The sequence below is a fragment of the Python bivittatus genome, unplaced genomic scaffold, assembly GCF_059951505.1.
Source record: "Python bivittatus isolate LINGU-HERP-01145 unplaced genomic scaffold, Pbiv_v1 ctg000220_np1212, whole genome shotgun sequence".
Lineage (NCBI taxonomy): Eukaryota > Metazoa > Chordata > Lepidosauria > Squamata > Pythonidae > Python > Python bivittatus.
The window spans coordinates 10960166-10976915 of NW_028277048.1; the positions used below are offsets into that span (position 1 = coordinate 10960166).

A 16750-nucleotide genomic window follows, 5' to 3' on the forward strand; every position below is an offset into this window, starting at 1 on the left:
AGTGATGAAATGTTCTGGTCCTTTTCCAATTTGGCAAAGACTGAATTTATTTCAGTTCAAAAGGTCAAAAGTATATTTCAGTCTGGTCCTTAGGACAGAATTTCTAAACCAATAGTACCAGAAGTAGACAAAGCAAAACACGACCCCTTTCCCCAAAATGGGAAAGAGCCCAGAAAAGAGAGAAAGAGAGACAGAGGTAAACAGAGTCAGTGGTCTTCAAAGCAAAGAGAAGTCAGCATTTTACTACCTGGGATCTGAGATTGGAGTATTTTTTGAGAAGTCTGAACTTAGGAGGGGAAATAATGTGAAATTCATATGAAATATGAAATAACATTTGCACTAGTTAGCTCTTTCATTATTTAGATGTATTTTTTGATTCAGGCTTAAGGAAAGACTACTCCTGCATTACAAACATTGCTTTAGCCTCAACTAGCTCTCTTATTTGCAATTTTCAGTGTTCTTAAAACTGGCTGAAACTGACAAATGTTCCTATTGTAGCAGGGTCCAGGTTCTTTCTTTCATATATTAAAGGGGGAGAGGGAACTTATCATCCCCAGGAAGTGTCATATCTGCCTTTTATTAATTTATTTGTTTTTTTTTTTTTGGCAGCTGGGGGCCTATCTCCCACCCCCCAAGTGGGCTTGTGGAATTCAGAGCCATTCTTTAGAAATAAAGGCAATACCCTAATCTGTCCATTTCCTTTGCACTATGCCTGTTTCCCACTGACTTTTTTCCTTATTGAAAGAATCTGAACATAAAATAATCATGCCACAGAGCAGGATTTTAAACTGTGTTCCAGTCTAAGAGATTAAAAAGGTCATAGAGAAAGTTCCAGGGCAATAAGAGGGTTTTGTTCAGAATCCTTGAATCTAAAGTGCAAGCAGTGAGCTCCCACAAATTTAAATAGGATTTGATAAAGTATTACTTAAATTGTGAGCTTGTTTATTTGCTCCCCATGAAGCATCACAGCTCTTTACTTCTCTTTGAATCCAAGATTCTTTCTTGGAAGCCATGTTCAGCTGGCCCATAAAACGTTTAGCTTGGTGGCATCTGGCTGTTATAATTACTTCTTTTAGAATAATCCTTCCTAGAAGAAAATGCTTTTGTGATTGATTCAGAACAAAGACCTAACTATTAGTAAGGTTTTGTTCTCCAAAATCAGTTACTTTAGACATGGTTATAATCTGGACGGTATTAATAAAAGGTATCAGAATCACTGTGCTGCTCCCTAACTCTCCTGCTTGGAATCCTCTTCCCTAATTAGTCCTTTACCCATTTCATTTGGCTGTGCTATGATACAAGGCACATAATACAGCTCTGCCTTGGGAGCCTTTCAGTGGGAGAAGAATGCTGCAATGTTTTCCAACTTTCTGAGCTAAAAATGTCTTGGGGAACAAGTAAGACTTTCAAATCCTCCCAGCCACTAACTCATGTTGGGTTCCTCCCAACAGAAGAAGCAATTGGGGGTGGCGAAAGAGAGGAAGAAAGTGGGCCGTCCTCCCAAGCATCCTGTGGCTAAGCTCAAGAACAGTGTGGTAAAATGTGTTTCTTTTTTTGGTTTTCTGATTTATTTGGACGTGGCCAATTTTGAGTTAGGGCAAACAGGTTAAACAGGTGAACTCATCAGGTGATGAGGACTAGTTGAATCCACAACAAAGGCTGCGTTCCCAAGTGAAGTACAAAACAGATTCTGTACTGGGATCCAATGGGCTATGAGTAGCCAAAGTGGGAGGAAGGATAGTGAGTAGCTATAGAACTTGCTCTATAGAGTTTCATAAGTCTGTCACTCCCAAAAGAGGCAGAGACAGCAATAAATCATGGATTTAATTTCAATAAACTTAGAACAGTAATTCTTGACAATTGCATAGAATAAGAAAGAAAAGGAAGATATGAGTTGCCTAAAGAGTGATCACAGGGTACCCACCCTCTTGTATACACAGCAGTCTATTTTTATCAGTATGGGATAGACTCCTACAGTCCTTAGAAGTGGTCGCTTTTCATCCTAAAACCTAGGTGATTCCTCTAGGCAGCACCCTATAGTTACAGTAGACCAAACCAGCATGTTGCACAAATTGAATCCACACAACTCTGTGCAGCTAAGACTTGATATGGAGGTCTCTGTCCTTATCCCAGTGATCATTGGCATAGCAAGGAACGGAAAGTTGCAGCTATGCTCTTCAGAAGGATAGACATGAACATGATAGACAGTTCCTTGTGGTTAGACTGTGAGAGTTAAGTTGGCCCTTCTGGATCCAGGAAACAATTTGCATTTCCTTGATTTTCTAAACTTTAATGTAAAAACTAACTTCACAGTTTAAAAATTTCCTGCAAGAGACAAAGGTTCTAAGATTTCTGAAAGAATAGAGTTAGTTGAATTGTTTACGCTTTAACTGCATTTGAGGTAGATTTGTTTTCCCAACTCTCTCATAATACAAAGTTTCTGGATGTTGTGCCTTTTTAGAACTAACTGGATTGCTCAGGCATCGTCCTGGGTTTTGCAGCATATTCTTCCTGGCTTCTCTTGATACCTCTCTTTTTCTCCTTGTAGCATTCCTCCAAAAGTCGGCAAAATCGGAAGTGTGGTGACTGTGAAGCCTGCCTGCTGAAAACAGACTGTGGCCGCTGTGATTTCTGTTGCGATAAGCCCAAGTTTGGAGGACAGAACCTCAAGCGCCAGAAGTGCCGCTGGAGGCAGTGTCTGCAGTTTGCGAAGGTTGGTGCACCCTTTCATCTGCTTTGTTGTGTTCTCTATCGCCACTTTGCTACTTACTGTCAGTAGAGGTTTCTTTTCGTCATGTAGTATGTTGTAAGCCATTTCATACTTCTTTATGTTAACTGTGGATATCAAGAGCTTGCTGTTCATCGAGGTATTAACAAAGCCTTACATGTTGTGGGTCTTGTACCAGCATGTGCATTTTGTGCAAAAGTGCTTGGATGAGAAGTGTGCTGGTGTGTTTACACATGTTGTCTACCTGCCACATCTTATCTAGTTGTGTATTTATTGTCAGGATTAATCAGCTCAGGGTTTCTTTACTTTAGGGATGGGCAGCCTGAAATTGTTTACAAATACATCTTGGAGGTGAACAGCAGATTCTAACTGATTTGTGTTTAAAATCTTTTATTTTAAGGTTGATTTGGCTTGATCTGGCTTCAGTGGCAAAATAGCATGATAGGAAAAGCTATAATAATTCAGTTTCCTTTGTCCTTTACCCCAGTTCCTGCATTAAAATTGCCAGACAGTATTAAGTATCTGTAGAGAATGCAATCAGTAACTCCTCTATATGTGGTCCAGTTTTAGCCCAAATGGATTATCTATGATCATATGCACAAAGGGGGAATATGTACGTTAATTAAAGGTAGTAGACTCATATTAAATTTAAGCAGTGCTGCCACCGTATATAGTTCCAGTGGTTGTACGTAGATTGATCACTTGAATTTAAAGAGAAGTAGGAATCAATGTGCATAAACCCCCACAAAGTCTCCCTTGACCTGATCCAGGTATGGCTTCCAGGTTAGTAGACTTGAACCCCACTAGGAGCAATTTGCCTGCATGCCACGTTTCTTAAAAGAAGACTTTGGGGCACTTTCTCTCTATTTCCATTTTCTGCAGCAATTTATAGGGGTTGGGGAAACCACATCAATTATGTTTCACACATTGCATATGCAGTTTACTTAAGATTATCTAGTTTCTTTAGTAGACCCTCCTGCTTGCAGCTTGACCTCCAGAAGTGTCAATTACTCCTGCTTTCAGAAGCTCAACAGCAGTCTGCTTTCCTATCATTATCTGAGGTTGATTATCTAAGGCTACTCTCAAAGGCACTACCAGCACAGTGCCTTCGTGCTTATCTGCATCTGCCACTTTTTTTTTTCAGGTTTAAAGTACCAACAGCATCTTGTTGCTGTAATTCAAAGAGTGAAATAATTTGTGTCTCACAAAATACATGTTTTGGAAATAGAGAGAAAGTGCGCCAAAGGGCTTCATTGTAAATACCACGCTTGAAATTGAAGGTTACTTAAAGGTCAGCACAATTTGCTTGCTATCCATTTCACTGGGAAGCCCCTCTGCCTCTAACAGAACAGTCATGTAATAATAACAGCCAAGTAACTGACATAAGGAGAAATCAATTGCTTTCTTTGAACCCCACCAGCCACTATTGAATCTATTAAGAGTGATCTGTAAGAGTGACTTCTGGAGAGGAAATGGTGGACTGAAGACAGCTTCACGAAAAGTAGAGCTGATGACCGTGGCGGAATGAAGAGCTGGCAAGTAGATCGGCTCTTCGTAATTCCTCTCCAGACAAGGAAAGGACTTGAGATCATCCATAAGTGCTCCTCATGAGGAGACTGCAAGACAGCAGTCTCCAGTGGGTTTAGAGCTCTGGGAGTTGAGAGAATAGCCATCTTGCTCAACCCATGGTCGGTGCCTTTAAAAGGACACTGGGTTCGCGTACTTCTTTTTCTAATCACTTTCGGAAATTGATTGTTAACTGCATTTCAGCTATTAGGATCCTTTGGATTGACACATTTTACAGCACTGGGTGAGTTTCCTTCAGTCCTTAGCGAAAGAAGTTTTACATACAAGTTTAAGGACTTAAAATTTTTTTTGGAATAAACAGCAAAAGGGTGATTAAAATTTTGATTTTAGAAAGTTACAAAGGGACAAGGGCCCAGATAAATTTGAAATAAGATTTTGGAATTAATTATAAGAATCCTTCTGCTGGGAAAATGCTTTTGTTTTGAATTCTTAAAATAATAATAATAATAATAATAATAATAATAATAATAATAAGATAAGACTTTAAAAATTGGATCTTAGAGGGAACTAGAAGGTACTAAAGATTAAAGGAGAAGAACACTTAAATTCAACTTACAAATACAGAATGAAGCAAAATATTTTAACATTGGACATATTGAAGGATATTTTTGAACAGTGGACTCAGAAGTTAATTTTAAGAGTGTGTGCCTCTATAGATAGGCTATATTTAAAAGATGTTATGGAAGAGGAACAAGTTTTACCTGACAAGATTGAGGCTGAGTTGAAAGTGGATTTAAACATGACAGGCTAGAAGAATGACATGGAAAAAGATATTACGCTGGACATACAAAAGAAACCAGCTGATGTCTTAATAATTAAAAGGGATATACAAATAACAAACCAAGAGAATGACTTGGGTAATTTTACTATATTGGATTTACAAAAGAGGCTTGTTACAGCTTTGAATAATTTTGTGAGAAATGACAAAGAAAAAAATGAAAAGAAATAAAGTTCTAGGACATGATTTGAAGGGACTAAAGATCAAGCTTATAAGTAAAAGAAAGGAATATAAAGTTGGTTTATTTGATCAAGGTTAAAATAGATATGGTATTATCTCTGGTAACCCTTAATGGACTTTTGCTGACATCAGAACTGAAATGATGAGGTTTTTATGGATTTGTTTATAGATGGGATATGGGAAGAAGAGATTATTTGTATTATTTTAAGAGAAGGTAATAAGTTACTAAAATTGTTTATACTTGTGATGAAGGGGGAAGTCATTTCTTTCTATATTTCTTCTTTTTTTTTTTTTTACTATGTTCTTACCTTTTCTTTCTTTTCTATTTTTCTTTCTATTTTTTTCTTTTCTGCACCTTCTATTTTTTCTTTTCTTTTTTTTTGTATTAATTTTTATTGTTGTACTTGTAATTTTTAATAAAACTACTATTTTTTAAAAAGTGATCGGTAAGGGAACGTCGTTATTTTGGATGATATTGTTGTTTTTACTTCCGAACCCTCTGTCTCATGCACCGGTGGAGACACTCTCTGAGTTTGGTTGCCCTTCTCTGGATTTGATTTGTTAAGATTAGGATCTTTCTTTTGGATAAAGGCAGCTTGGCTACTTTTAGATCCTGCTGAAACAATCTCTGCTAATTTGGCATGGTAGGACTGAATGAATACATAAAATGACTCTTTTGGAGAGTCCACTTTTCCTTTTATTGCTACTCAGTATTGAAAGTTTGAAGTTAATAGACTCTGCAGTCAGTAAGCACTGCCTAGTTCAGTGTGTTTCGAAGAGCAGGAATTCTATTTGTCATTCAGCTTTGTGTTCAGATAGGTATTTTGGTCCAGTGGGGTACCAACTTCATTATTAATCAGGAGCTATGATCTATATTCCAATGTCTTTTTTACACTTCATTCCCTATTCAGTTATAGGAATACAGCCTTTTAAAAAATAAATTAGTAAAGTTTAGATAAATGTTGTAGGGGAGGAAGGAGAGCAAAGACAGTGATAGGTTGCTCAACTAAGAAGATGTGGTCCATTAAAAGAGGAAAAGGGAATATTTGTGTGGCAACTGATCATTCCAGTTTGTATTCAGAGTTTACTTTTTGAAGGACAAAGCTCCATTCTTCAGTTGAAGGATATAAATGGAAGTCTCAAAGGGTTGTATTTGTTTTGGAAATTAAATTTGCTTTCAATAAAACAGAGTAGGGAACCGTTGGTCTCAAAGGTTTTATTTCTTTTGGAAGTTAGGTTTGTTTTCAGTAAAACAGAATAAGGAACTATTGGTCCAAGTGGTTTCTAAAGTATTTTAAGTTAGCAGTTGTCAGTGCCATAGATATTAATGAATTTCATTCATTAAACACAATTGATGGGATTAACATATTGTGCTGTGCCATAATTTGGTTATTTTATGGCTTGTTGCTGTATGAACCCAGCCATGTGTGATTTCTTCAGAGGACTTTGTGCAAATTGATCTGTTGTTTTATAAGACATATTTGCTCTTGCATGTTCCAGGTGTCTTAAATCTGGCATTGAACATACAATAAAATATGTCCCTGTCTCTGCATTGGTTGTTGAATTTAATAAATCTTGTATTATCTCTTTCCCTCATTTCACCATGTCTGGATTATTTTCTCCTGTATTTTAATCTCTAGTTGATGACAAGATCAGGCTGAATATTTTGCTCTGGAACTGGCAAGACCATAATACAGTGATACCTCGGGATACGAACGCCTCTGCTTGCGAATTTTTCGGGTTACGACCAGCTCTGGCCCCAAAATTTTACCTCGGTTTGCGAACTCCGCCTCGGGGTACGAGCCATTTTCCGCCCGTGCCACGTGGTCCGCGGCCATTTTATGCCCGTGCCACGTGGTCCACGGCCATTTTTCCGCCCGTGCCACGTGGTCCGCGGCTGTTTTTCCGGCCCTGCCGCGTGGTCCGCGGCCGTTTTCGCGCCGGGCCGCGCCGGGCCGGGCCGGGCCGTTTTTGCGCCGCGCCGCGCCGTTTTCGCGCCGCACCGGGCCGTTTTCACGCCGCGCCGCACTGCACCCGGCCATTTTCGCGCCGCACCACGCCGCGCCCGGCCGCTTTCCGTGTGGTCCGTGGACGCCAGAACAGATTAACGGTAATTACATTGAACCTTATGGGAAATTGCCTCGGGTTGCGACCAAATTCGGGCGGAGGGCGGAACGGATTAACCGGATTTACATTGAACCCTATGGGGAAATTTGCCTCGGGGTGCGACCAAATTCAGAGGGCGGAACGGATTAACCGGATTTACATTGAACCCTATGGGGAAATTTCCTTCGGGTTACGACCAACTCGGGATACGCCCAGAGTCACGGAACGGATTAAGTTCGTATCCCGAGGTACCACTGTATAGTCAAACCTTCACAGGACTAACCAAGGAACATTATTTTACGTGGCATAAATATTTTGAAGAAACCAACTTGACCAGTTCTTTCAGCTCAGTACTTCTTTCTGACTGTAGGCAACATTTAGATTGAGAGAAAGTTGGAAGCTTCTTTTTCTGAGCAAGGATTTTACTGCCTACCAAGGTTAGCACCGGGTTTCTTTACTTCCTGATGGAGAAATGAATTCAGCACCCATTTATTTGGCTGCAATGGTGGGCTTTAACTCTGGGCTAAATAGCTGCAGAGTTTGAAAGTTATAAGAACCAAGGAAGAGCCAGCAGTTAGAATTTGCTCTCTTGATTCTGTTTTGACCTAATTAGACCACATAGGATTTGTATGTTTTTTGAGCAGACTGATCATATAGCTTTAATGACTTGAAATCAGAAAGCCAGAGTGTAACAGGGTAAAATAGCAGTTACACAGATTTCTGTTAGTGCTAAGACCCAGCCTCAGATCTTAGCCAAACTTTCCTGGGAACATTTCTCTTACTCAGCTCCATATTAGAATTATGAATGGGGCTTGAAAGAGTTTGTCTAGTATATGTGAACTGTGATTTCATCACAGATGAAGACAACTCGTTAGGAACTAGTAAGTAGAAGAGAAGAACTCTTTCCCCTGGTGCTGCTACCTTTAAAAGATGATGATGTTTTGGGAAACTTGCTCCCCTCCAATCTGAAGTAAAATATTAAAAAATTCTTTGGAAGACAGATGAATTTGTATTGGAAGAAAGGAATGTGCATACTGTGGGAAAAGACAAAGAGTTGCAAAAAAACAAACAAACCCACCCTTGGAAGACTACTTCTGGCCTTTGTATAAAAACAAAACTAGTCTTTTATTGTTCATATCCTTCATTATGGAGTTCTTATCCTAATCTGTAGCAGCAGAAACTGAGAACCTCTATGCCATATCTTTGATCTGGCATACACCTTACTAATTAAAAAGCTTGCATATAATTTGCTTCACGGAGTGTGTGTTGTGACTCTTTGGAAAGATTTTCTTCTAGAAATAGATGTTTTGTCTAAGAAAAATTATGGTAATCCAGTTGAGAGCAGAGAAATATGGACTGAGCAATATGGTGAACGGCTATTGTTTGAGCAAGGTAAAGCAATTTCTGTTCTGACAATGACAGGTTTTTTTTTCTGGGCCTTTTAGTAAAAAATGTGGTTTCAGTGTCCCAAGGTTAGATATTTGGGTATACCAGCTTTAGAATCCGGCCGTTTTGCCTTTAGCTTTCTTATGTACCCTACTTGCCCTAACATTCCCATCTTGATCTTCAAACCTCCATTTGGTCCTAGCTGTGCCCCTATCTGTGTCTTGCTGTTTCTTTTGTGGGGCAGGAGGATGGTGTGGAAAAGATTTGCTTTCTCACACCTTGTGCTGTTTTGTGGTGTCTTGTATGTGCTTGAAGGAAAATGTTGTGCCGCTTTGGAGCAGAACAAGGAAGTGGCAGGTTTCGTGGTGGGGCTGTGTTTCAGGAAGATTTGGGCCATTCTAGGGCACTGCTTGCTCTGGTCATGGGGCTCCTTTGTCTACGGCTGCTGCTTGCCACCACCACAGCTTGTTCCTCTTCATCAATTCCTCTTATCTTCCCTTCCCTTCCCTAGAAGCAGCTGCTTTCTGAAGAGTGGAGCAGCCCAGATGCGAAGGGGGCAGTAGCAGCGGGCAGGAAGGTCAGGAGGAGGAGGAGGAGGAGGAGGAACGTCTTCGGTGGCCGCAGCCACAAGTCAGCCAGGATCAAGCAGGTGGGGCAGAAGGGAGCCAAGGGGCATGGCCAGAAGCAACAGGCAAAAGCCGGCTTCCAGCCAGAGGTAATTGCCCACCCACCCATTCCAAACGCTGCTGCTGAGCCTCCTTGTGATTCTTCAGCTACTGAATATCTACTGGATGCCGGGAACTAGCTATTCATCCATGATTCCTCAATGATATCCTCCTTGTTATTCTACCAAGTTCCCTTCAAGCACAGTTTCATTCCAGCTTGAATTTGGCAGTGAGTGAAAGCTAGCTTTTTCCAGGAGGCTCTTCAGTGGATCATGGTCTGACTCTATACAGCTGGAGATTCCTAGGCTGCTTTTTCCAGGCAGTTCCTTCATATCACTTCTTTTTTTTATAATGATTTTATTAATTAAAAAAAAATAATAAAAACTAACCAAAACTAATATTAAGAATAGAAAAAAAAGAAAAAAAATTGAAAAAAGAAAATATAGTAAAATGCAAAAGTGCAGAAAAGAAAAAGAAAAGCAAGGACGAATTGACTTCCAACCCACCCCACAACAGATATAAGTAGCAATATACATCAAACTCTTGCTCTAAATTTACTACATAACTTCCATTATTTCTATTAACCCATATTATAACCCTAACCCTAATAATCAAACCTATACAACATAATTTCATTTTTGTATATCCCACAAAAAGTTAAAAAAAAAATCCAGTTAACACTAAAATTACCCAATGTTTTATCTCAAATCAAAACTATCAATTTTGCCATTTCGGCCAACTCCATCAACCTCACAAACCATTGTTTCACTATAGATAATACCTTTTCTTTCCACCTCTATGCATTTAAACACCTTGCTGCTATTATCATATATAAAAAATAAAATTATAATAACTTATCCTTCCACCTTTATAAAAACCTTACTACTATTGTCATACATAAGAACAAAAATTCCATACATTTAATAACAAATATATCCTAACCTTAGTGGACTTTATACCAAAATCCTTAAACCACTGTCATTTAGTCCTGGTGATAAAAATAAATCCCATTAATAACTACCGAGAGCCTCAACATACTTTGTAAACCTTCTGTTTACTTTTAAAAAGTTTAAACTTTAATCCTTTCTTATAATGTCCCACCAGTTGGTTCCCCATCATCTTCTTGTCTTCTCCCAGAAGCATCTCCAATATTTTCTCTTCATCTCTTCCTAGGAATGGCCTCATTGATGCAATACATTCCTTTTGCAAATCCAAAATAAAAAACATTTCTAGATCACTCTTCTCCATTATTTGTATGTCCCCTTTGAACATTGTAGCATCAATTGATTCCATTTGTAATTCCATTCTAACACCTTTTTCCATATCATCCTTTGGCCATCTTAAGTCCTCATTTAAATCCACAACTTCTTTATTCATATCACCTTCATAATCCAACATTTTTTTGAACTCCAATTCCACATTCAGTTCAATCTCCACTTTTTTTCCAAAGTTAATCATCTTACCCACTTTTTCTTCTATCTTTTTTTCAAGGGACTTAAACCCAGCTCCTAGTTCATCAAACATTGACTGGAGTAGACTTAAAGGAGTTATTTTATCTTCTAGCAGCTGCTCCAAGGGGCCTCTTTTAGCTATTTTTTCTTCTCTTTTTTTTCCTTTCTGTTTAGACAAGTACAGTAAAATGTACAGCCAGATATAGTTAATTACAAGTGAAAGTAAACTGTAGTTAACACCCTCTAATGCCTTTCAAGCTGATATTGCAGGCACGTGTGCTCGCTTCAAAGGGATCAGACAGGAATCAAGTTACTGTCTAGCTCTGTTTCTGTAGCCCCACCAGTCAGGAGACAGAATTGAACAAAATAAGAAATTTTCCCATAGAAAAGACAAACCTCGTTGCTGCAGATGGAGTTTTGTGAAAAAATAAACTTTTAACAAATATTTATTTATTTATATTTATTTATTAAATTTCTCACCCGCCCATCTCCCCCTGATGGGGGAACTCTGGGCGACTCACAAGAAACATTAAAAACATAAATATATATAAATACATAAAACATCAATTAAAAGCATTACTAAAAAAAAGGGAAGGAGAGTCCAAGAAGATGAAAAATCTGAGGGTGAAGACAGGAGGCCTCTATGGGGCTAGCCATCCCCATGCTTGAGATATTCCCTCCCCACCCCAGGCCAAGTGGCAGAACCAGGTCTTCAAAGCCCTACGGAAGGCCAGGAGTGAGGGGGCCAGTCGCACTTCCGGGGGCAGAATGTTCCAAAGAGCAGGGGCTACCGCAGAAAAGGCCCGCCTTCTGGACCCCGCTAATTGAAGTTCTTTTACTGAGGGGGTCCGAAGCATGCCCTCTCTGTGTGATCGGGTGGGACAGGTTGAAGTCATAGGGGAGAGGCGGTCCCTTAGGTAACTTGGTCCCATGCCATGTAGGGCTTTAAATTCAACACCTTGAATTGGACCCAGAAGCAAACTGGTACCCAGTGCAGCTCGTGGAGCAGTGGAGTTACATGGGCCCTCCTTGGGGCTCCAAAAATAGCCCACGCAACTGCATTCTGGACCAGCTGTAGCCTCCGGATGCTCTTCAAGGGTAGCCCCATGTAGAGCTCATTGCAGTAGTCTATTTGGGAGATAACAAGGGCATGAGTGACTGTTTGAAGGGCGTCCCGATCCAGGAAAGGGCGTAACTGATGCACAACCCGAAGTTGTGCAAAGGCCCTCCTTGCCATGGCTGCCACCTGCTCTTCAAGCAGGAGCCGTGAGTCTAGGAGGACCCCCAGATTATGCACTGGGTCTGTCTGGGGCAGTGCCATCCAGCACCAAAGATGACAAAGTCTTGGATACAGAGGAGCCATTAACCCACAGCCACTCCGTCTTACCAGGGTTCAGCCGAAGCCTGTTGTTCCCCCTCCAGACCCTTACAGCCTCCAGGCACCATGAAAGGGCGGCCACGGCATCACTTACTTCACCAGGGATTGAGATGTATAGCTGCATATCATCAGCATACTGATGATACCTCATCCCATGATGACGAATGATCTCACCCAGCGGTTTCATGTAGATGTTGAAAAGGAGCGGGGAGAGAACCGAACCCTGCAGCACCCCACAAACGAGGGGCCGAGGATGGGACCTCTCGCTCCCTATCACCACCAATTGGGATTGGCCCTGGAGAAAGGAGGTGAACCAGCACAAGACCGTGCCGCCCACCCCCAATTCCCTGAGCCGTCCCAACAGGATACCGTGGCTGACAGTATCGAAAGCTGCTGAGAGATCAAGGACAGCAAGGATGGTCACACTTCCACCATCCCGCTCCCGCCAGAGGTCATCCATAAGTGCGACCAATGCCGTTTCCATTCCATAACCAGGCCTGAAACCTGACTGGAAGGGATCCAGATAATCCGTTTCCTCCAGAATCCTTTGGAGCTGTGATGCCACCACTTTCTCAACCACCTTCCCCAAAAAGGGGAGGTGGGAGACTGGATGAAAATTGTCCAGAACAGTAGGATCCAGGGAGGGTTTCTTGAGGAGGAGGTGCACCAATGCCTCCTTAAAAGCAGCTGGAAACACTCCCTCCTGCAAGGATGTAGTAACCATCGCCTGGATCCAACCACATGTCACCTCCCAAGCTGCTTTCACTAGCCAGGAGGGGCATGGGTCAAGATGGCAAGTGGTGGCCTTCACAGTCCCCAGGATCCTGTCCACTTCCTCAGGAGCAACAGGATCAAACCGTTCCCAGATAACTGGGTAAGAAGAGCCCCCCAGTATCTCCCCAGACCCTGCCCCACGCTCAGAGTCTGACTTGGAAAGAATCCAAGCGACTTTGTCCTGCAGATGCTCCAAAAATTCCTCTGCACAGCCCTGCAAATGAACCCCCACATCCCCCTTGCCAAGGAGGGACCTAGTGATCCTAAACAGGGCTGCCGGGCGGCATTCTGCAGACGCGATAAGGGCGGAGAAGAAGTGGCGCTTCGCCACTCTTATTGCCACAGGGTAGGCCTTGATAGTGGCTCTAATCTGTGTTGGGTCAGATTCGGTCTTTGTTTTCCTCCAGTGGCGCTCTAGATGTCCCTTAACCCTCTTCAGCACCCTCAACTCCTCCGTAAACCACGGGGAGTGTCGGGGCCAATGTGGCAAGAGAAGTCGCATAGGTGCTATCCTGTCCAAGGCCCCGGCCACCTCCCTATTCCAGGCAGCAGTCAAGGCCTCCGCTGGACTGTGCAGTAGATCCGTGGGAATATCCCCCAGCTCCCTCTGAAACCCTGACGGGTCCATCAGGCACCGGGGGCAGACCAATCACATGGGTCCTGCCTCCCTGCAGAGGGGGGTGGTATAGGAGAAATTCAGGGTCACCAGGACATGATCTGACCATGACAATGGGGAAAGCTGTAGATCTCCCCTCAGATCACTTTGCCATTGCTCCGACAAGAAAACCAAATCCAGCATGTGGCCACTGTCTCGGGTTGGGTCCCGCACAATTTGAGACAGGCCCATGGCTGCCATGGTAGCTGTGAACTCCCGAGCTGCCTCCGAGGACCGCCCCAAGGACGGTAGGTTGAAGTCCCCCAGAACCATAAGCCTGGGGAACTCCACCACCAGCCCTGAGATGGCCTCCAGTAGCTCAGGCAGGGAGGCTGCCACGCAGCAGAGAGGCTGGTACAATAGCAGAACTCCCAACTGTTCACAGGTGCCCAACCTAATGAACAGTGTCTCACAGCTGGAAACTTGTGGAGCAATGCCCCTGAAGGCCACTAGAGATTCCTGGATCACAACAGCCACCCCTCCTCCCCTGCCCTGGCATCTCGGCTGGTGCCACACTGAGAACCCAGCTGGGCACATTTCTGAGAGGGGCACCCCCCTCAGGCCCCAGCCAGGTCTCAGTAATGCATGCCAGGTCTGCCCCCTCCTCGGTGATCAAGTCACATATGAGGGGGGCCTTGTTGTTAACTGACCTGGCATTCAGCAGCAGCAGCCGAAGGCCAGGGCCCCTACGAACCTGCTGACTAGGCCCTGGGAATGAGCCAGGAGGGCCGGAACACGCCACCAGTAACACACACCGGGTGTGTCTTCCCCGAAGCTGGCCCGCCTTCCAGCTCCCGCCATATCATTCCCTACCCATCACTACCTCGATAGTGTAGCCCACCGCATAATCCCCGGGGGCTCTGGGCCCAAGTGCCTCCACTCCTGGACCTCCGGGGTCCCTAATCCGGGGCAAGGGTCTCTCCTTCCAGCCACTCATCCTCATTCACACCCAAACACTCACAGGTGAGGGAGGGTCGCCCTGGCACACAAGCTCGCGCTCTAGGCACCGCCAGGACCCACCCTCCACCAAACCTTACACTCCCACACACCCTCTGCCAAAACGAAAAATCTTCCTTTTTCGCTATAAGTAAATTTTAAGTCTCTTTTAAATTCCACTTTTCCTCCAGCTTTTTGTGAATTAATCAGCTTAATCTAAAACTCTATTTCTTCTTTTAAAAATATAGTTCCAAAAGTAAGGATAAGCCCCAAGAGATTTACTTACCTGTTGTGAAGGAAAGTCTCTCTTAAGCTGAAAAATAGTTAAAAACCAAAGTGTTTAATAAATGAGAATCAGTTGGCTCTAGTGTCCATTAAGGCTGCACTGCAGTGGCAAATGGAGATGGTTCCCCCACCTCCCAGCCACTTGGCTCGAGAGCTGTTTGCAGAGGCTTCAGTCTGCACAATTAGCTTTCAAGAAACAGCTGTCAGGAGACCAAATGGGTCAATTTCCTCACTTCCTCTTTTATCCAGAGCAAGTTGGGCGGCCGGAGTTTGCTGCCAGCTACCAGTCCAGCTGCGGTGCCATCTCTCCCTGTTGTGGAGAGGTGTCTAAGCCACCATGTTCCCACCAGAAGTCCCCTTCATTTCTCTTCTTGACCCAGTTACCTTTATGACCATCTCCTCCTTCTCCAGAATTGCCTCCATGAGATACCTCCATCCTTCCTGCTGTCTATATTTTTGGTGTGGTACTGCTGGGAAGCTTGGATCAAGGTTAAGAGTAGCAGGATTGGAGAGCATTGCACAGAAACCTTTCTGGATTCTAATTCAGTGCTGTGAAATGGCTAGATGCATTTTAATTTTCTGATCAATGTAGGGCATTTACTCTCTTTATTATAAGATTAGTGTCCTGATTGCCCATCTAGAGAAGAGACATTAGGGATGCTTTAGCAGTTTGAACTATTTGTGAATTTCCAATCCAAGTTACCAGTCTGAATCCTGCTTTCCAACTTGAAACTTGTAGCTTTCACTGTGGGCAGTTTGGAAAGGTCAGATGTCATAATAGTACAGTTTTCAGCTCAGCGTTTTTGACTTTTTAAAATATAAAAAATAGTGGTTTTCAATTGAGGAAATGCAAGCCAGCACAGTTTCCTATAAGTCTCAAAGCAAGAAAATGGGACCAGGAATGAAAATGGCATTCATCTTAATATATTTTTAATAGACATTGTGACAACTGGTAAGAGGTAGATTTTAATCTTAAATATCGTTTATGAATATGTAATTATGAGATGATGTATTATTGCGTGGGACTTGAAATCATTAAGAAATAACCTATCATGTGCTGCTTAGGATAGCATCCCAGGCAATAGGATCCTTTGGCTTTTGCCCTCTGAGTTCAAAGAGAGAACTAGGGCCTGATTCTTCCCTGGGCTGGTGGGCAAGGCTGACTTTCCTTATGTTGGAACTTCCAACGTCAGAACGGCCTAAAAGGGGTATAGCAGAGATGGATGGGTAGGGAGATGAAAACATTTATGCCAGCCCAACTGGGTCAATCATGCTTCCTCCCTTTAGAAACAGCAGGAAGACATGTGATTAAAAACAAAAGATTAGTCAGCAACAGGGCACTTGGAAATGCTGCAGATATTCTTTATACTTTTTTAGCATGACTATGGCAGGTACCTTGCAGATTGGGGGTTGGGAAAGAAAAAAGATAGTCCTAAATAAGACTGAGAGCAAGGATTCTCAGGTGGCTATATGACCCAGTTTCTGTTCTTTCCACTTAATATTTGCAACATAAATCTGAATAATGAAACATTATTTGCATCAACTTCATCATGCTTCCCATTTTGTTTTTTCCTTTTAATGGCTGAAGTGTTGAAAGATTTCACCACATTTTTATGAGATTATCAAAACCTTGTTAGATTTCAGATGATTTTTAAAAATATGATAAGAGCGATGCCTGGGACATCACATGAAATAGCACTCCAAAGCTTGCTGATTTCTGTTCTAGAGGTAAAGTAAAAAAAGCATTTGTCCATTCCTCCCACCCTTCCCATTTTCAGTGATAAGAGCTGTTGGCTTCTGAGATTTTCTAAAGACTTAACATTTCAACAGCTGAAGCAGCT

General features: G+C 42.4%; 1 protein-coding gene across 13 annotated transcripts in view; it reads left to right on the top strand.

Moving 5' to 3' along the window:
• Positions 1 to 16750, top strand: part of LOC103066130 (uncharacterized) — an 84517-nt gene that overhangs the window by 54050 nt on the left and 13717 nt on the right. For 7 of the 13 annotated variants that reach the window (XM_088137881.1, XM_088137878.1, XM_088137879.1 and 4 more), the window contains 3 exons: positions 1452 to 1535; positions 2549 to 2713; positions 9277 to 9480. In XM_088137881.1, coding sequence (XP_087994007.1) covers positions 1452 to 1535; positions 2549 to 2713; positions 9277 to 9480 — 453 coding nt within the window. The remainder of the gene's footprint in view (positions 1 to 1451; positions 1536 to 2548; positions 2714 to 9276; positions 9481 to 16750) is intronic. The other 6 variants (XM_088137880.1, XM_088137887.1, XM_088137888.1 and 3 more) reach the window with 2 other exon arrangements.